This window comes from Macaca nemestrina, chromosome 6, assembly GCF_043159975.1.
Source record: "Macaca nemestrina isolate mMacNem1 chromosome 6, mMacNem.hap1, whole genome shotgun sequence".
NCBI lineage: Eukaryota > Metazoa > Chordata > Mammalia > Primates > Cercopithecidae > Macaca > Macaca nemestrina.
Window position 1 is genome coordinate 19,981,995 of NC_092130.1, and position 20,950 is coordinate 20,002,944.

Here is a 20,950-nt window from a genome sequence, read left to right on the forward strand (position 1 = left end):
AAGAGTCAAAAGCGCTTAAGTGTTTAAACAGTGTCTTTATAGCCAACACTTACCTTTTTGGCAGAAAAGTTTGGCTGTTTTTGTTTGAGGGGTCCCTTGGTCTTTACAGACTTTTCTGTAGCTCTGTTGACGGTTCCCAAAGCCTTTCTTGTAGCTTTAGGTAAGGCTGGTGGAGCATCGAACGTTTTGCCAAAACGTGGTGTTGAAACTTGAGATCTCCCATCTAAGGCTTTGATTGCTGAAGAAAAAGTCTTACTATAAGAATATTCCAGCAGCAAAATACCTGTACAACTTGAATACTGTGTATGTAAACTTGACCTAACTCTCACCCCCAAACCCACCCCCCATTATTGGTAGTGGTATGGCTATGATAGGCCTAATAGCTGAGATTCAGTACTCCCATAAATCATCTCATTAAGATACTGAAAATGAAAAAGGACCAATAACAGACTTGACTCCATTTGCCCAAAAAGTACACTAAATGTCTCGTCCAGCTCCAGGCCACGTACACAATAGCAGTGTATCCGACTGCAGCCTTGTGTACTTACAAGGTCCAGACCCCAACTTCAGCCCATCCTTAGCAGCCACACGGGTGCCTGGTTCTCCATTTTCCTTATCAACATAGATTAGAGTAGCCATTCTGGATTATTCTAAAAATGAGAAATACATATTAGATACTGGGGAAGGTGGGAGAAGCAAAGGTATAGCAACATAACAAAGTTTTTATCCTAGGGATGTCCACACAAAAACAAGAGCTAAACAGCGGGACAGTCACAGGCGTGAGCCAACAAGTACTTAATCCAGCTCTCAAATCTTCCAGCCTGAGTCAGAGGCTCTAAGGTCCCAAGGAGCAGGTGGTTTGGGGCTGGCACTCTTCAGAGAATTGCCGTGGGTCCAGTTCGCAGTCCGAGACCGCGCTCAAACAGGCTCGGAGCCATCTACGCCCCAGGCAGTCCCCCAACCCCAGCCCCAGCCCCAGCTTCAGCCCCAGCCCAGCCCCAGCCCAGCCCCAGCCCAGCCCCAGCCCAGCCCCAGCCCAGCCCGCCTCCTTCCCCACCCGACCACGCTCACGTAACCAGCCGCGACCCTCCAGTTCACTCACGCAGCTTCCAACAGCCACATTCGTCTAAGACGGCGGTGAACGGACGCGGCGCACTCCCGGTTTAAACCACAACTCGCGGCCCAATTGGCTCTTCCGCTCAAGAGGCGGGGTCGGGGGCGTGGTCACCAAGCCGAACCAATGGAAGGGACCTAAGCAGCCAGGACTCCGCCCCAAAAGCTCTTTCTTGCAAACTTTGTGGCACGTTTTCTGGGGAAAAAAATCTAGGGTCGTGTAATATTTAAAAAAAAATTGAGAGGCTTTTTTTTTGCTCTCCATATTATTAAGCTGCATGGACTGTGGTACTGACTCAATAACAATGTTTTATTGCTTTAAGATATATTTATTTAAATGGCACCGTAGAAAGGATGGAAAATAAATAGAAATATTGTAGAAATGGTCGAAACAACCAACGTTGGGTCTAAAGAATACTAGGAGAGAAAAATTTAAAATTAAGAAGAAATTTAAGTACAGATAGATCAAACAGCAGCGTTTGAGTCATTCTCTTATGCTTATGATTAAGAACGAACTAATCATTCCCTAATCTGAAGATTATCCTCAATACTTCAGGCTAAGATGCTGTTTCTGTTATACCATCACGAATCTGTTTTAGGAACAAAATTATGATTCTAATGAATACATAATTTAGTCTTCCCTTAAAATCCTATCATTTAATACTGATTTATTTTAAACCTCTAAGATCTCAATAATACACTAACCAAAGCTGTCTGGAAGAGCTTGGCCAGGGAGCAAGAGAACATCGGAGAGATAATAAAGATATAAAAAAGGAATTCCAGTTTCCCAGATATGAAAAGAAATTTTGCTTGAAAAAGTTGACGACCTTTTCCTGTTTCTATAGTAAAATGGAATACACTGAACAACCACAAGATAAAGGTATACATTCAAAAGATAAGGCTGACCTGTGTCATTCAAACTCGGCTTCCCACAGGTCACCATATATACATTTTATACCTGCAGATCAGCTGAGAGAGAGGAGTTGATTCCATATTACTCTTTCACAAAAGGCTTAACACTATACCTGACATAGACATGGTTCTCAATATATGCCAGTTCATCATCTCTTCTTCCCTGGCATTTCAGGACCAATATTGATTGAATGATTCATTCATTCACAAATATTTATTGAATACCTATTAAATGGTGGACTTTATACTAGGTATCAAGAAGAAAAGAGCCTAACTTAAGGTGAAGAAAAGAGGAAAGACATAAAAATATGCATACCTTTATTGTCCCTTCACTGCTCTCTTTCCTTTATTCCCACCCCTTATTTCCTCCTGTATCTCCTGAATTTTACATCATCATATTATATTATCAGCACTCAAAGTGTTAATTTTTGAGACTAAATCTTTACAACACCTATAGCTTCGAAGTGGGGATTCTCTATCTACAGAAGTTTTGGGGTGCAAGGTTTATCTCCTTAGGATGTCTTCTTTGTTTCACCAACAGAAAGCATTGTCTCTCCCAAGGTCATGCATCAGCTGTAAACCATAACCACCCTCTCTTTGAATAACCACTGTTTTCTTACTAATGATGCCCTCAGACCAGCTTTGCTATTACTATTACTGAAAATACTCAATTGCTAAACCACCCTCACTCATAACAGCACTTAGTCCCTAATCAGTTTCTCCTAATCCTGCTTTACAAACAGCAACCCATCCAGAACCAATCCCGGCTTTCCTAGACCTTCCTCAGAATCCTCCAGAGGGACCTCAAGTCTTAGAAAAGATTCAACTCTCTTGTCCTCTTGTCCTGGGCTTTCTGATTCTTCTTCGAGATGTGCTCTCCTGGTGGTTTTGGCTAATTAGACCTTAACACTCCTAAGCAAATTTCAGGAATGTTTTTAAGTGGAAAAAAACAAAGCCTGAGTGATTTATAGACTCTACTCACTTTCACGCCAGTCTCTGTTTCTTCATCTACTGCCCTGTAAAAGCAGAATTAATATTTATGCTCCTAAACTCCAGGTATTGCAAATTCTTAATACGAAAAAAATAGATTCTATTATGTTGGGCTATTTTATTGAGGCAGGAATGGTAGCTATTTTAACTTTTACATTCAAAAACGATACACGTTATGGGGGGGGAGGGGGAGAACAACCAGAATAGAAAGCACAAAGAAAAAAAAAATCACAATAAATTCTACTACGAAAATTAGTTTATTTTCCAGTATTTTATTTCACATGTATACTTTTAAAGAAGGGATGGGATAGCATAGATACTAATGTTTCTCCAAAATGGAAATCGTCGTGTTTTTTCCTAATGATAACGTGCCTTATGTTCTTACAGCACCCGGTATTCCTTTCATAGCAACTTTTACAACTGCTAAATTACCTGAATAGTTGTTTCGGTGTCTTTCGCACTCTGATGCAAATTTGAGGGAAGACACTGTGTTCACCAGATCCCCAGCATGTTACACAGCCTGGCTACTAGTTACTGCCAAGTTTAACTGTCTTTTTTTTTTTTTTTTTTTTTTTTTTTTTAGCTGATACATCACCAAATTCTGCATTCATTTCACAGCCCCCTGGTGAGGCTTAAGCTCTTGTCTGTTTTGGTTTTTTTTTTTTTTTTAACTTCCTAAAATTCTCCGATTCTAAAAGAAAGTTCCTAAATAGAAGCTAAAAGAACCCGCCCAACTTGAATCTCTCCACAAGCCGGGTAAATAGCGCGATACGCACAGCTAGAGTTCTCGCGATTCCCACGGCGCAAGAGGACCAAAGACCTCCACTCCGCCCGCGTCCCACCAGGAAATTAGTGCGCATGTGCCGATCGTCCGGAAGTTACCGCAGTGGCCGCCGGAATGAGGCGAAAAGCCGGAAGTAAACATTACGAGATTGGCTTGTCTCGGATGGACTTGAGACCAGCTGCGGCGGGACTGGGTAAGAAAATATTTTTAGAACTTTCGGGCGAAGGGGAATTGGGGAACCTGAGAAAATGGGTCGAAGGCTCCTAATTATTGGATATGTCCTCACGGGGGTAATGAGCCCTCAGTTGTTGAGGAGGGAGCGAGGACGGCGGACCGAAAAGGAAGCCACTGTCCTGAGCCCCATTGATGGCACTCGTGCCCAGCCAGACCAGGCCTGCGTCTTCAGGGAAACAGTCGGGATAACTATGAGAGTGTCACCTTTGTGGCGGTGGCCTTGAAGACCCTGAGCGATCCCCGGACTGCGAGCGGGGAAAGCTGCTTCCAGTACCCAATTTGATAGACTGTATTTCCTCGCCAGAAAAATTTACTTAAGCTTCAGTTTTTCCTGTTAAGTCGAGATGATCTGACTTCAGTGGGGTATCATGCGGATATAAGTGAAAACATCTATATAAGTAAATCTCTAGACACTGTCTTACGGTAAGCCCTCAGTAAGTGGGAGCTATTACTGTTTTTAGTTGAAGAAAATAGGCCCCTTCACAGCGACGGAAACGAGTGAGTACAACTTGGTGACTATATTACTTCATTCAGTTTTAGTTTTTAATATTTCAGGCCCAGAAGCCAATGTTCTATGGACAGAGTATAACATACTGTTTTTAGAGAACTGACTCTGGAGTCAGACTTGTGTTTGAAGTCCTTGTTTCTTACTACAATATGCTCTTGGCTGAGGATCTTACCTCTCAGAACCTGTTTCTTCCCTGTAAAATGGGGTTCATCAGACCTATCTACTGGGCTTATTGTGAAGATTAGATGAGGTGATGCACGGTAGGCTCAAGAAATGGTAGCTGTTTTAATGAAGATTATTAAATTTACCTTTGTTCTGCTTCTCTTCGCAGTATATTCAGGCCATCAGTTTATATGTTACACAAATATATGGGGAGGTTTTCTATAGGTCAGACACAGGAGAAGAGAACACCTTTGAGAAGCATCGTAGACCCCCAGGCATTGAGCACTTTCCACTGGGAAGGGGTTTGTGTAAAGGCCAAGTGTCTACAGGGAGCACGATGTGTTAGAGGAACCACAAGAAGATCTATGTAGTTAGTAGAGAAGGATGCGGGGATAGTTGTAATGGTGAGGCTGAAAGGTAAGCAGATGCCAGACCATGGTGGACCATGTAGGTGTGTTAAAAAGATGTCAGTTTTTAGAGTACGAATGATAAACTCCTTTGGAGTGTCACTTTTTTTTTAGAGGTAGTCTAGCTCTGTCACCCAGGCTGGAGTGCAGTGATGTGACACCAGCTCACTGCAACCTCCACCTCCTAGGTTCAGATGATTCTCCTGTCTCAGCCTCCCTAGTAGCTAGGATTACAGGTGCACACCACCACGCCCGGCTGATTTTTGTATTTTTAGTAGAGACGAGGTTTCGCCAGGTTGGCCAGGCTGGTCTCAAACTCCTTACCTCAGGTGACCCGCCCGCCTCAGCCTCCCAAAGCGCTGGGATTACAGGTGTGAACCATCGCGCCCAGCTGTCACTATTCGTTATGCTAGTTATTAGCGACTTGTGGTTATTGAGACTGGAAATGTGACTAGTTTAAATAAGTATAAAACCCATATCAACTTTTAAAGACAGAGTTGTTTTTTCTAATTCAAATTTGCAATTATAATATGTTGGATACAACACAAATCTTGTAAAAGTAATTTTACCTGTTTATTTTTACTTTTTTAATGTGACTACCGGAAAACATAAAATTACATATGGGACTAGCATTGTATTTCTCTTAGATGGTGCTGTATTGAATTTTTGGATGGTACTGCATTGGAGGATTTTTAAGCTTGGGCAGTAGGACATTGTATTAGTCCGCTTTCACATTGCCAATGAAGACATACCCCAGACCGGGCAATTTGCAAAAGAAAGAAGGTTGTCAGACTTACAGTTCCACGTGGCTGGGGAGGCCTCACAATGATAGTGAAAGGCACCTCTCACATGGCGGCGACAATAGAGAATGAGAGCCAAGCAAGACGGGTTTCCCTTTATCAAACCATGAGATCTCGTGAAACTTATTCACTACCAGAACATTATGGGAGAAACTGCCGCCTTGATTCAGTTATCTCTCACCGGGTCCCTCCCACAACACTTGGGAATTACAGGAGTACAATTAAGATGAGATTTGGCTGGGGACACAGAGCCAAACCATGTCAGACATGATATGATCAGATTTGTGTTTTGAAAAATTAACACTGCAATGTGGAGAATTGATTGAAGGGAATCAGAGGAGACCAGTAAATAGGAAAAAGTAATAACTTACACTAGGGTAGTAGCAGTAAGAATGGAAAGAAGTAGATGCATTTGAATGATATTCAAAAGGTGAAGATAACGGGTCTTAGTGATGACATAGATGTAGGGATAAGCTGAAGCACTTAACGTAAAGGGACGGATGGTGTTGTCTTTCACCAGGCGTGGTGGCTCACGCCTGTTATCCCAGCACTTTGGAAGGACAAGGCGGGTGGATCACGAGGTCAGGAGATCGAGACTATCCTGGCTAACAGGGTGAAACCCCCTCTCTACTAAAAAAAAAAAAAAAAAAAAAAATTAGCTGGGCGTGGTGGTGGGCGTGCCTGTAATCCCAGCTACTTGGGAGGCTGAGGCAGGAGAATCGCTTAAACCCGGGAAGCGAAGGTTGCAGTGAGCCAAGATCACGCCACTGCACTCCAGCCTCAGCAACAGAGCGAGACTCCATCTCAAAAAAAAAAAAAAAGATAGGGAACAGTAGAACAGTAGGGGATTAGATTTCAGAGGGAAGATCATGAGATTGAATTAAGACGTATTGAGTTTAAATGCCTCTGACCTCTAAGTGGAGATGTCAAGTAAGCAATTGGATATATGTATCTGAAGCTCAGATGAAAAGTCTTGAGTAGAAAAATAAATTGTTTCTTTATTATTTTTTATTTTATAGAAAAATAAGTTGGAGAGCCAGCAGTGTTGTATTGTGACCATTGAAACCTCGGAAGTAAATGAGCTTATCCATTAGTGAGAGTTTAGACTGGTTTAAAAGGTGCTGGCTGAGCCTTGAGGAATCCAACATTAAATAACTGGGCAAAATTCGATGACAAGAGAGGTACAAGAAAAACCAAGAGAGCCGGGCACGGTGACTCACGCCTGTAATCCCAGCACTTTGGGAGGCCAAGGTGGGCAGATTGCCTGAGGTCAGGAGTTTGAGAGCAGCCTGGCCAATGTAGTAAAATTCTGTCACTACAAAAAATACAAAAAATATTAGCCAGGCATGGTGGCAGGCACCCGTAATCGAGCTACGCAGGAGCCTGAGGCAGGAGAATCGCTTGAACCTGGGAGGCGGAGGTTGCAGTGAGCTGAGATGGCGCCACTGCACTCCAGCCTGGGTGACAGAGCGAGACACCGTCTCCAAAAAAAAAAAAAGAAAAACCAAAAGAAAAACCAAGAGAATGTAGTGTCAGGGAAGTTAATAAATAAGATATAAAAAGGGAATGAACAGAGCTAAAAAATGTTCATTGGATTTAGCACAATGATCCTTGATGGCTTAATGTAACTCTTTTCTTTAGAATGGTAGGGAGTGGAGGGCTAAGTTAGAGTAAGTGAGGATGAAAGTAGAAGGTGAGGAAGTGGAGGCAGTGATTATAGATAACTCTTGAGATGTTCATTCTTAAAGGGGTACAGAGATAGGACCCTCTTTCATTAAGAGTGACTGTGTTAGAAAAGTTTGAGACACATACACAAAAAGAGGGATTCAGGATATATATGAGAAAAAGAGTCCTGTGAAATTTTAAATACACATGTGTGTCTCTCTCCATTTGTAAATTGGAGTTGAGGGAGAAACAGTGCTAACAGTATGTAGAGACCTTGAGGAGGGGAAAGAGACCCTTCCTTACACATACTATGGGGGGAAAACATATGAAACAGTATATATTATTAGGATGTCTTTTTGGTAGTTTGAGTGAACTAATGAAGGCCTACTTTTTACTGTAAATTTGACTTCTTTTCTTAGAGGAGGCCAGATAACCATGTCAGCCACAGTTGTAGATGCAGTTAATGCTGCACCCCTATCGGGGTCCAAAGAAATGAGTTTGGAGGAACCAAAGAAGATGACCAGAGAGGACTGGAGAAAGAAGAAGGAGCTAGAAGAACAACGAAAATTGGGCAATGCTCCTGCAGAAGTTGATGAAGAAGGAAAGTAAGTACTTAATTGTTGTATGATCCATTCATTCAAAATTCAAATTCATGTCTACTTAGTTTGTTAATTTTTCATCCTTTTATTTGAGAGGAACCTATCTTCATTATTTATGTCTTTTTTTATTATTTGTTTTATCAAACTCATATGCATATGGTTTAATAATGAAATTATGTTGAAGGGCTTATAATGGATAGCAACAGTGCTTTTTCACCCTTCCCACTCCAGCCTGCTCTACAGGAGTGACTGCTGTTAAATCTTTCTATTTTGAGTTTTTCTGGTTGTTACCTTCACATCTCTAGATAATAATACCTACACAATTATTTTAATTAATTGATTATAGGCATTATTTGAACCAAAATTTCTTGTGATAGAAGATTTAGATTACTAACACACATCTCTATTTTCCTTCCTCTCTTCTCTCCCTTCAGTTATATCACTATTCTTAGTTTCTTAGTTGGAAATATTTTCATTCTAAAATAAATTACTTCTTTATTTTTAATTTTTCTTTATTATAGTATAGCAATAGCAACCATATTCTCTTCCCCCTACCACTGCAATATTTCTATTCTTAGATTTTGTGTAAGCTACCTTTGCAATTGTAATACTGATTATTTTCCAACTTTATTCTTAAAAATTTTTTTTAACTTTTATTACAGAGACATCAACCCCCATATTCCTCAGTATATTTCTTCAGTGCCATGGTATATCGATCCTTCAAAAAGACCTACTTTAAAACACCAGAGACCACAACCAGAGAAGCAAAAGCAGTTCAGCTCATCTGGAGAATGGTACAAGAGGGGTGTAAAAGAGGTATGTAGACAACCTGTGTACCTCTTCATGGATATGGAGAGTTTAAGAACTTAACATAAGAACTTTCAACGCAATACTATTTAAAGCAGAAACAGATAATAAAACCCTTTATCTGGTATTGGAATTCACAGTGCATTACTATTTTACCTTTGTATTTCTTATATAAATTTTATACTCCTGAAGTCCTTAAACTTTCACATTTGTAAATGTGTGGAGACTAACTCGTTTTCCTTTTAACAAAGAAATCATTTCACTAGACAAAATCATAATGAGAGCCAAAGTTATTTCTAACTTATGTAGTTAAGACATTTTCTTTGTTTTTTTTTTATATTTATAGAATTCCATAATTACTAAGTACCGCAAAGGAGCATGTGAAAATTGTGGGGCCATGACACACAAAAAGAAAGACTGCTTTGAGGTAAGTTCACCTTTGAGAATTTTGAAAACCATTGTCAGTCTTTTCGTTGTCAGAGAGCTTGCTTCTCTTTTTCTGAAATCACCTAGATTTAGGTACAAGTTAAATAAAAATTAGTTTGAGTGGAATTGCTGTAAGACTAACTGATAATTGAATAGATCGTAAAGTGCCCACCCTGTAAAAGTTGTATGAAGTCTTCCTTTGGGTCATAAGCGCTTAGGAAAAGATTAAATCTTACTCTGTTTTTAGAGACCTAGGCGAGTTGGAGCCAAATTTACAGGTACTAATATAGCTCCAGATGAACATGTCCAGCCTCAACTGATGTTTGACTATGATGGGAAGAGGGATCGATGGAATGGCTACAATCCAGAAGAACACATGAAAATTGTTGAAGAGTATGCCAAAGTTGATCTGGTGAGCAAAATTCCCTGCTTTCCTGGGGTTTTTTAAGAATCGTCCTTTTGCTGTATCTCTAGCAGCTCTACTTTTCAAATCTTGAAGCACTTTAAAAATGGTAGCATTTTTATAATAGTATTAGTACTACTGTATAGGCTACCTTTATAATTGTAATATTGAATAGAGGAAATAATGTGCTAGCCATATTTGCCAGCAGTTTCTTCTTGATTCTTATATTGTCCTTTACTCCCTGTCTTAGGTAGCAAAAGATACTGGAAGCATGAGAACAGATTTGTGTCCAAAGTTTTGGTTTTGTGAAGTTAGAAATGTATGGCCCCAAGCTATAGCTTGCCCACGAACCTATTTTATGGTGCCTCACATAGCATTTGGGAGTAGTAGAAAGGGAATGCATAATTTGTTTCAGAAAATTGTATTTTATTTTAACCCAACTTCAGTTTTTACTGTTATGATTTGACCTTTTCACCTTTATTCCTTTGAAGTCATAGTCGTACTGCCTTTTTTTTTTTATTAGAGGTATCATTTTAAAATTGTAAGATTTCATATAAAAATCTGGATTTCATCTTTTCTTGAACATTGTAATATACGGTAACCCCACACCTGCCTGGTAAGAGTCAGTCATCTGGAGTTATGTGGCAACTGCTTGTTTTTGTCAGGGCTTGCTCCCTGCAATTTACTACTGATGCCGTTTGTCTCAGTTTACATTAGTGCCTGGTTCAAACATTGTGTAACTCCTGCTCTATAGAGTAATAAGTCTAGGGCTACAAGGAATCCCAAAGAGATAGGTTTGTTCAGTGACCTTTTCTGAAATGAATTAAAGTTATTCATTTTAAATATATAAAAATGTAGGTGGTGACTTGTAAGTAAAATTTAAATGTTCCTTTTTCTTTCTTTTTTTTTTTTTCTTTTAAAGGCAAAACGAACATTGAAAGCCCAGAAACTCCAAGAGGAATTAGCCTCAGGAAAATTAGTGGAACAGGCTGTAAGTAATGAAAATGATCAAACAAAAGGTTTCATTTCTTTTAAACAAAGAAATGAAAATTGAAACAAGAATTCATTTTATAGCTCTTCAGTTAGAGAGGAAGACAGAAATGCTATTGGGGGGAAAATAAAACTGATACTTTGTATACAGTTTATAGTAATATAAATTGATGCAGTTAATTTGGGAACAATACTGCCACTATTTATATTTAGACACACAGGCAGACATACACTTACTTTTTCAAGTTAAATTATTAGATCTATCCATCCTAAAGAATTTTCTAGAGTTCAGAAAAATCATTATGCATAAAGATGGTACAGCATTTTTTACAATAGTAAAGAAATTGGAATAGCTTAAATGTCCAGGAATAGGGAGTTGGTTAAGTGCATCTGCATGGTATAATAGCTGCTTAGTTCTTAAAATGGCATTTCTCAAGACTTCGTTAACAACACTGGTTAACACTTGTATTTGAATGATACATGAAAAGGTAGTAAGTATAATATTATCACACTGAAAGAAAGACCAGAACACTAGTTTTTATTTAATGTAGAATTTATGAATTTTTCTTTCTATCCTTTTTGTTTAGTATTTTCTGCATTTTCCACAATGAATACGTATTAGTTACATAACTGGGCAAAACATTTTTTGTATGAATGAAAGGTCTGTTGCAGCCAGTTTTTTTTTCTTTTTTTAAAATCCTCGTCAACTTAATAGAGTAAATATATTATGCATATTAGAGTTGTCAAGTTTCTTTTTAACAAATCTAGGCACAAATAAATAGTAAACATTTATAGTTTTTTAGTTTAAATTTCTAAAAGGGACTCTAAACCATGTATAAGTAACAAAGCAAACAGAACTTGAAATAATTACTAAGTGAGCAGTTACTAAGGTAACCTATCAGGCAAGTTAACAGCATTAAGTTACCAGATAAGAGTTTAAAATCCATTTCTGGCCAGGTGCGATGGCTCACACCTGTAATTCCAGCACTTTGGGAGGCCGAGGCGGGTGGATCGGAGTTTGGGACTAGCCTGGCTAACATAGTGAAACCCCATCTCTACTACAAATAAAAAAAATTAGCTGGGTGTGGTGTCGAGCACCTGTAGTCCCAGCTACTCGGGAGAATCGCTTGAACCCGGGAGGCAGAAGTTGCAGTGAGCCAAGATCACGCCACTGCACTCTAGCTTGGACCACAGAGCAAGACTCCATCTCAATCAATCAATCAATCAATCAATCAATAAAATGGAAACAAAAGCTGTCTCTGTTCCATGAGAGATACATGCTCTTAGAAAAGTGAATTTGCCTCTCTGAGCTGCAGTTTAGTATGTCTGAAATAGAAATGACAACCCCCAGGAAGTTTATATACCTATCACATAGTAAACACTGGGTAATTAGTAGCTATTGTTGTTGTGATTATTTTTATGTATTACTAACTTTGGGAAAAGAAAAAGGGCCCGTTTCTTTTGTTCTAATATATTCTCTGTTGTTTGTTGTAAACATGGTGTAATTTATTTCCCCAGTAAGGATACTTAATGTATGTACGGGGCTAATGATTTTTGCCCACTTGGATGCTTGGATATTAAGATGAACCACATATAGCAGATTTAGATACTTAGCTGTCACTGTAGAAATATATGTAAATATCCTTTTTTGAACTAGCAAATAGTGGGAACTCAAAAAAATTATTTTTTACGAAATATTTATATTTCTGATTTTGAAAGTAACACTTAATATTAAGTGAAAAAAATTAGAACATTATATTAAAAAGAAAATATCCCCTGTGTTAACTATGAACATTTTGAAGTAGGCCTTTCCAGGTCTCTCTTGTCCACGTATACCTGTTTATGTGTGCTCGAATACAAAATGTTTCTTACATGAATCCATCTTTATATATTCATTTATTACCTTCTTTTTTAATTTAACAACATAGAGTACAGCGAGAACGTGTTTTCTGTCTATATTTATAGACCTATGGCATCATTTATAAGAAGATGCACAGTGAAGTCTCCCCACCCCGGTTTCTGTCCGCCCTAACACTAAACTTCCCCTCGTCCCAACTCTTTTGTGGATGTAGGTGGCTCTTTTCAGAGTTTCTTGAATAAATACAAATACAAATATATACTCTTACCCCACCTTTCTCTCCCCTCCCTTTTTTAAATCAAAAACGTTAGGAAATGATACGTACTTTTCTGCCCCTTGGATAGAATCACTTTTAATGGCCGTTCAGTGTTCCATGGAATGCAGTAAATTATATAACCAGTGATCTATTATTAATTTGACTTTTTCCCAATGTTTTGAAAAACCATTGCACATATACAATACTGCACATCACATTCTTATATATCTTTATGTAATTGACATGATACTAGGATAACCTTCTAGAAGTGTGTTTCAGTGAGTTTGTATTTCTAAAATTTTTATGATCTATCACTTAGCCATCATTCAGAAAAGCTACGCAGATTTATGCTTACATCTATAGACTGTATATACCTACATGTGTTTCTGTATCTCCTCACTAATGCTATAATGTATTCGTTTTTTCATTTTAAGTATTTTTAATCTTTGAAGCCTTTATGAATGGACATGATGAAATACTGACCATGTTACTATAGGCATTCTGTGGCGTTAGAAAGTATTCTGACCAATTGCTAGTGAAGAAAAGTGTATCCTTGTGACAAGGAGTTTGGCCTCTCCTTAAATTACAATATCGTGTCACTTGTAGATTTTTTTCATTGCCCAAACTTTACTTTGGCTGTGAAGACATGAACCTTAGTAACATTTTCTTTTTGGACTTACTGGGAAACTAGTAACGTTTAATGAAAACAGTATGTCTGAAGACTAACACATTTAGAAATTAATATTTATTGGGTACTTTGGTCATCTTAATCTTCCTGTTACCATTCAGTAGTTATAATCTTAATTAAAATTCTCTTGAAATTTGCTGGCTTTATAGACAGTCTAATAAAATTCACAATGGCACACTTGTATTCAGAATTTGCGTGCTCATTACAACTGAGAAATGTGAGAGTTTGTTCAGTTAGAATTAAGTTGTATTATCTTAGCTATTTTAAGTGTTAATTGGATTAAGTGGAATGAAATTATGAATTATTTTTCTTCTTTTGTGATACAGAATTCTCCAAAGCACCAGTGGGGAGAAGAGGAACCAAATTCTCAGACGGTAATACATATTTGCTGCCTCTGAGTGTATGTGAAATTTTTAAATTTCTGATGGCTAATAATAACACTAATAGTAGTTTTTAAAGAACACAAGTAAATAAGGGTTTGGTTAAAGGGAAAAGAAAAAAAAAAAACAAGAATTACATGCTGCTTTCTTTTCTTCTTTCTTTTTTTCCTTCCCCTCCCCCTTTTAGGAAAAAGATCATAATAGTGAAGATGAGGATGAAGATAAATATGCAGATGATATTGACATGCCTGGACAGAATTTTGACTCCAAGAGACGAATTACTGTCCGGAATCTCAGGATTCGAGAAGATATTGCAAAAGTAGGTCTTACCAACTTAACATACATGTTTGAAAAGTATTTGTCTTTCCAGCCTAAATTTTATCAACTCTGGGTAGCATATGGATAATAGAGTCATTCTAAGGTAAGGTTTCATTCTGTTTTTTCTCTTCACCTGTACCCCAGAATTGTATACACACATTTATTTAATTGATCATATTCAACTCCTCCAACTAGTCTGCTGAAATCTTTTTGCTGTGAGTAAACATTGATTTATTCTTTAAATATTTTTTTCTTCTAGTATTTGAGGAATTTAGATCCAAATTCTGCCTACTATGATCCAAAAACTAGAGCAATGAGAGAGAATCCTTATGCCAATGCAGGAAAGAATCCAGATGAGTAAGTATCAAATTAAATGTACAGATTTCAAGATGAGAGAAAGTTTATTGTTTTCTGACCTGACCATAGATGGTGTTCATTTTAATTCAGATTCAGTTTTATGAATTAATTTTCCTTAAATCAATCTCTGAAACATTTTCTTTATTTGTATTTGCAGAGTGAGTTATGCTGGAGATAATTTTGTTAGGTACACAGGAGATACCATTTCAATGGCTCAGACACAGTGTAAGTGTTTCCTGTATGTCAAGGCATTTTATATCAGCTCATAAGAAGTTTGGGATTTTTTTTTTAAGCTTGTTTTCAAGAAGCATACAATAATGTTGCTGCCAACTCATTAAGATGTTTTGAATTACTCCAGTGTTTGCGTGGGAAGCCTATGACAAGGGATCTGAAGTACATCTGCAGGCAGATCCTACAAAGCTAGAGCTGTTGTATAAGTCCTTCAAAGTCAAAAAAGAAGATTTCAAAGAACAGCAGAAAGAAAGCATCCTGGAAAAGGTAATTTTGACCAAAATGCTAAAGAAGAACTTCTGTTAAAGAGAACTTACTAGTTAATAAGCTTTAGTTTTACATTTGGAAAATAATGCAAAGAGAGCCCCTCTTAATCCATGAAGAATAGTCCTTTTCTTCCTTTGTCTTAGTCAGATGCTGTACAATTTTGTATGAGCTTTTACAGCAAAACAAACTACCTCATATCTTAGTAGCTTAAAATAAACATTTATTATTGCTCACAGTTGGGCGAGTCTCCTGGTCTGGGCTGCTCAGCTGAGGTTAGGTGATGAGCTAAGATGGCCTCACTCTTGTGTTTAGCAGTTAACAGGCTAATTGTCCTAAGGGGACCTCTTCTGGGGCAGCTCATCTCCACCCCATGTGGTCTCATCCTCTAGTAGGGTAGCGCAGCTTTTTAAAATGGCATTCTCAGAGTTCTAGAGAGTGGCAGCAAAAAGTGTGTTGTGGTACATAAGTGCCTTTGCTTGCATCACATTTGCCAGCTTCCCATTGGTGAAACCTAGTAATATGGCCAAGCCCATATTCAAGGGATAGAGAAAGACTTCATCTCTTGATGGGAAGAAAAGCAAAGCCCTATGGGGAAAGGGCATGCATACAAGGATAAGAGGAATTTATGGCCATCTTGTAACTTACTATACTCAACAGATGAATAGCAACTGAGACATCTTCTATTTGCCTCAGAAAAAAAAATGGTGGCTTTTTTTTCCTACTGTGCTTTCTATAACAAAACCCAGTAAAGAATGTTCCCTTTCTTTCTGATTAGAAATAAATGTTTTCCTACATCATGTTCATATTAATATATTATAATCCCATTTTTATATAAATTAAACAAAAAAGTCTTTCATTTGTATATAAAATTCAGAATAAATGTTAGGGAAGGCATGGAACCACTATACCCCAGGTGTTAACACTGGCTTAGTGGACCGTTTCAGGGTTCTAACCAGGTCCCTTCAGATCTTTCTTTTTACCATTTTTTTGGTTAACATCAGAGAAAAGAGAAATAATAAATAAATAGAATAAGAAAAAAAAAAAATGTTTTCCTGGAAATTTAAATGCAAATCAGGTTGTAAAATGTATTGAATAATGTCCAATGTCCTTTTAGTATGGTGGCCAAGAACATTTGGATGCCCCTCCAGCTGAATTGCTTTTAGCACAGACTGAAGACTATGTGGAGTATTCAAGACATGGGACGGTCATCAAAGGACAGGAGCGGGCTGTTGCCTGCTCTAAGTATGAGGAGGATGTGAAGATCCACAATCACACAGTATGTGCTAAACTGAAACAATTTTGTGTCCTTGTTAGTTTTGCTCTGTATTGCATTTTTCCACTACAACTTTATTAGCTAACCATTTCTATGCTCTATGCTTTAAAAAAAAAAAAAAAAATTAACTCTGTTTCAGGGAATTTTTTCAAAAATAGAAAAATTTTGAAGGAATACTATGTTCATCTATATACCCATCATCTAAATTCTGAAATTTTTAACATATTGCCTTATATGCTTTGTCTAGTTGTATGTGTGCATATGCACACTGTTTTACATAGATATGTAAAATACACATATATACACACATATAGTTTATGTATACATTTTTTTGCCTGAAACATTTGGAAATTATATATATCATGACATATCATGTGATACATGACTGTATCACATATCTCCATAAAATGAAGACTTCTATATAACCACATTGACATTATTGCACTTTAGAAAATTAGCATTCTATATTACCTAATATCTAGTCATTAATCACATTTTCCAAAATATACAGAAAAATGCCTTTAACACCTATTTTTTGTTTTAGTCAGAATTCATTTCAAATTTATTTTGATCATTATTTGGTTATTATGTCTCTTTTCTAGAATGTATCTCTGCATTTTCATGATGATGACCCCTTAACAGATTAGGCCAGTTAGTTTGTAAATTGTCTCATATTCTGTATTGACTGGATCCTAGTAGCATTATATAGCTTGTTTCTCTATCCCTGTATGTTTTATAAATAGGAATTCAGGTCTAACAGCTTGATTGGATATAAGTTAAATATTTTGACAAGAATATTTAATAAGTAATGTAGTATATTCGCATTGCATCATAAACATCATAAAGCATGTATTGTCCTTTGCTGTTCTCTTGAAGTAACCAAACTACAATTGTCTCTCTTAGTTGAGGGTCAAAAACCTAATTCCCTATAGTAGCCGGGCCAGTGATCATACATGAGTGAAGTGAGCCAGGCAAATTGTACAAACTGGAGAACATAAGCCCTATATAACGGGGCATCCACTCTTCAGCAACAGCCGATTATTGCCAAGTGGTTATATAGGCCCAGAATTTGCCACTCCTTCATTTTTCGAGAGAAGTCAGGTACACTAAATTTTTTTATAGGCTTTTGGGAATAGAATTTAAGAGCTTTGTAACTACAGTGCCTGCCTCTCACACTTCAGGTCAGACTACCTTGTCCCTGTTAGCCAGCCTTGAATCCCCATAATTTTTCTCCTAAATTACCTTTAAAGGGCTGTATTATTTTATACTCCTATCAACAGTATATAGAAGTTTCTAATTTCAGCTTCCTTTTTAAGTAATTTCTCTCTCTGCAGCATATCTGGGGATCGTACTGGAAAGAAGGCCGATGGGGATACAAATGCTGTCACTCTTTTTTCAAGTATTCCTATTGTACTGGAGAAGCTGGGAAGGAGATTGTTGTAAGTAATTGTCTTTGGTTCTTAAAGGTATAAAACAACCGAAGCTTGTAAGTCAAACTAAAACATACTGTCTCGTGTTTCAAATTTTAACTTTTTCTTAGATGATTAGTAACTATGACCCTCAACTCAAATTACATGTATTTTTGCACAGAACTCGGAGGAATGTATTATAAATGATATAACTGGGGATGAATCTGTGAAAAAACCTCAAACTCTCATGGAGGTAAGTTGATAATCATTTGTCCTGAATTTTTAAGTCCTGGAAGGAGGGTTTTAAAACCTGCACCTGAGTTTTTTTGTTTTGTTTTGTTTCTTTTGAGACAATCTCATTCTGTTGGCCAGGCTCAAGTGCAGTGCACGATCTGGGTCCACTGCAACCTCTGCCTCCTGGGTTCAAGTGATACTCGTGCCACAGCCTCCCAAGTAGCGCACCTGAGCTTTGTTTTCATATTAATAACACTGCATTTCAATCCTCCCCTTCAGCTGCATCAAGAAAAACTGAAAGAGGAAAAGAAGAAGAAGAAAAAGAAAAAGAAGAAGCATCGAAAGAGCAGTTCAGATAGTGATGATGAAGAAAAGAAGCATGAAAAATTGAAAAAGGTAATTTGTGAAGTCTAAATAGTAAAAGTGATAAGTAACAGTATTCTTTGTTTTTGGGGTTGTTTTTATTTTTTTGAGACAGGGTCTTGCTCTGTTGCCCAGGCTGGAGTGCAATGGTGCGATCTCATCTCACTGCAACCTCTGTCTCATAGGCTCAAGCAATTCTCCTGCCTCAGTGTCCCAAGTAGCTGGGATTACAGGCACATGCCACCATGCCCAGCTAATTTCTGTATTGTTTTATAGAGCCAGGATTTCACCATGTTGCCCAGTGTGGTCTCAAACTTCTGAACTCAGGTGAACCGCCCACCTCATCCTCCCAAAGTGCTGGGATTGCAGACTTGAGCCACCGCTCCTGGCCAGTATTATTTGTAAAGGCCTTTATTTGTAATGGCCTATGATCTAGTCCTGTCTCCAAATGCATTTTTAAAATGATGAAACAAGCTTAGAGTCTGAGTGATTTGCTCAAGTTATATTAATGGAGGTATTGTGGGGTGTAGGTACTGCCTTCTTCTTGGACAGAAGAAATGTGCATTATAAAGCATTTTAGAGTTACTGCCATGATGACCAGAAAGAATTGCCTTCTAGCTCTATAATGTGTAAGTTTCAGCAAGTCCTTGAGAAAAGTCAGAATTGTAGTCTTTACCAGAAGCATCATTTGCGAGCTTGTATCAGTAAAGTGAACCTCATTTAATTTTTGTTATTAAATAAAATTTCTCCAACATTGATTTAAAATGTTTATAGAATGTTTTGTGCTCTATAAAAATATCATATAAGCCAAATAGTGATTAGTTGTAGCTTGACAGTAGAAGGGCTGACTCCAAAGCTCTTTCAGGCAGTCTGCGTTTCTGATAGGGCAGTTCATATTCAGTGGGGTCTGTTGGTACTCTGCCACTTTTGAAGAAAAGAGATCTGATGTAGAGCTGTGATACGCATTTTACTCCTCTCTCTGTAGGCACTGAATGCAGAGGAGGCACGCCTTCTTCATGTCAAGGAGACCATGCAGATTGATGAGAGGAAGCGGCCTTACAATAGCATGTATGAAACTCGGGAACCTACTGAAGAGGAAATGGAGGCATATAGAATGAAACGTCAGAGGCCAGATGACCCCATGGCCTCTTTCCTTGGACAGTAGTAACTAGTCAGATGACCATCCAAGATAGATGCAGCTGATACATTCTTTTCAGCTTCTTATTGATGATTGTAGATAAAAAATCCTTGTTTATTCTTCTTGCTGCCTGACTTTAATAAATATTTCAGGTGCCTCACAGTAAGTTCACTCCTTTCCATACTGAAGAAGCAAAAAAGAAAAAGAAGAGGCACGTGAAGTATGCTTTTGGGAACAGAATTTAAAATTGGATTAAGATTTTATTTCCAGTTTTATGTGAGTCATGTGTAAAGAAGCCTTGGCTCTCTACCTATTAAGAATGTCTCTCTCTACATTTATTAAGCTTCAAACTTTATTGCTTCAATTTTTGTGGCCCTATATTTAGTCTTAGCATACCTTGGTTTTGAGAAAACCAAGGACTTTTTTTTTTTTTTTTTAAGGACTTTGTTTTTTTAAAATAATTACTAGCAACTCTATGACTACATTTATTTTTATGTTTTGTTTTCTTTAAGAGGCAGGATCTTGCTATGTTGCGCAGGCTAGTGAGCAGTGGTTTTTCACAGACGCAGTCATAACGCCCTGCAGTCTTGGGCTCAAGCGATTCTCTCTCCTTGGCCTCTGGAGTAGACTAAATGTGTTAGTCTTTGAATGGAAAACAACTATTTTCTCATCATTGGGTCAATATTGACTGATCAGTAGTAGGTCTTTACCATTCTGGACATAAGCCTTTAGATGTAGAAATCCTTTCCTTTATCATAGAGGATATGGTTTACGATACTATTTGTTTTCATTGTGATTGCCATCATGTAATAATCATGAATATTAGATTTTTTAAATTGTAGAATATCCTAATATTTATAGCCAGCAGCTGTTCCTTTGTTTGTAAAATTTGCAAAAATCCAAAACCTGAAGTTGGCTTCTTGAAAGAATTACAAGGATGGCTTGTAGGGATATTAGTAATAGATTGCCATGATCCTGAAACCTCTTCTCAGAACACTATGAAGATAATACTGACAGAGTGGAATCAGTGAAAACAGCCTAACAAAACCTCCAACTTCAGTATATCAACTTTTAACAGCTCACTGGCTTTTCTAAACTACCGAAAACCACCTATAGGATACTGCATCTCAGAAAGGGTGGCGTGAGAGTAACTGAGTCAAATTGTCAAGTACTTTGGATATACATAGTGTCTAGCTTTAGATTGGTATGAAATTAAACAACAATGCAAATAGATTTAATTCTTATTTACTTCAAGAATGCAAAAAAAGGTTCATTTTCCTATCCAAACAGGGTGGTTCAACATAAAGGCTGACATTGTTGTGTCTGCTTTGTATTTTATCTTTTGTTAAAGATAAATAAATGACAATACGTAACTATG

At 37.7% G+C, this 20,950-nt stretch overlaps 2 protein-coding genes across 3 annotated transcripts in view; one reads left to right on the forward strand and one right to left on the reverse strand.

Annotated features, from left to right (window-relative positions):
* LOC105482320 (PTTG1 regulator of sister chromatid separation, securin) overlaps positions 1 to 3,869 on the reverse strand; it is a 9,218-nt gene extending 5,349 nt beyond the window's left edge. Inside the window, exons 1-5 of one of the 2 annotated variants that reach the window (XM_011742338.2) lie at positions 3,792 to 3,869; positions 3,008 to 3,041; positions 1,103 to 1,309; positions 549 to 650; positions 54 to 238 (exon numbers count right to left, since the gene is read on the reverse strand). In XM_011742338.2, coding sequence (XP_011740640.1) covers positions 54 to 238; positions 549 to 639 — 276 coding nt within the window. In that variant the 5' untranslated portion in view covers positions 640 to 650; positions 1,103 to 1,309; positions 3,008 to 3,041; positions 3,792 to 3,869. Of the gene's footprint in view, positions 1 to 53; positions 239 to 548; positions 651 to 1,071; positions 1,310 to 3,007; positions 3,042 to 3,791 lie in introns of both variants that reach the window. The other variant, XM_071098117.1, reaches the window with a different exon arrangement.
* Positions 3,856 to 20,950, forward strand: LOC105482328 (SLU7 homolog, splicing factor). Its single transcript, XM_011742351.3, has 16 exons — positions 3,856 to 3,992; positions 7,995 to 8,180; positions 8,837 to 8,990; positions 9,328 to 9,408; positions 9,655 to 9,819; positions 10,733 to 10,801; positions 13,929 to 13,976; positions 14,170 to 14,301; positions 14,560 to 14,657; positions 14,815 to 14,882; positions 15,016 to 15,155; positions 16,270 to 16,431; positions 17,763 to 17,867; positions 18,019 to 18,090; positions 18,351 to 18,467; positions 19,420 to 20,950. The coding sequence occupies exons 2-16, from the start codon at positions 8,011 to 8,013 to the stop codon at positions 19,597 to 19,599; spliced, it is 1,761 nt and encodes a 586-aa protein (XP_011740653.1). The 5' UTR covers positions 3,856 to 3,992; positions 7,995 to 8,010; the 3' UTR covers positions 19,600 to 20,950.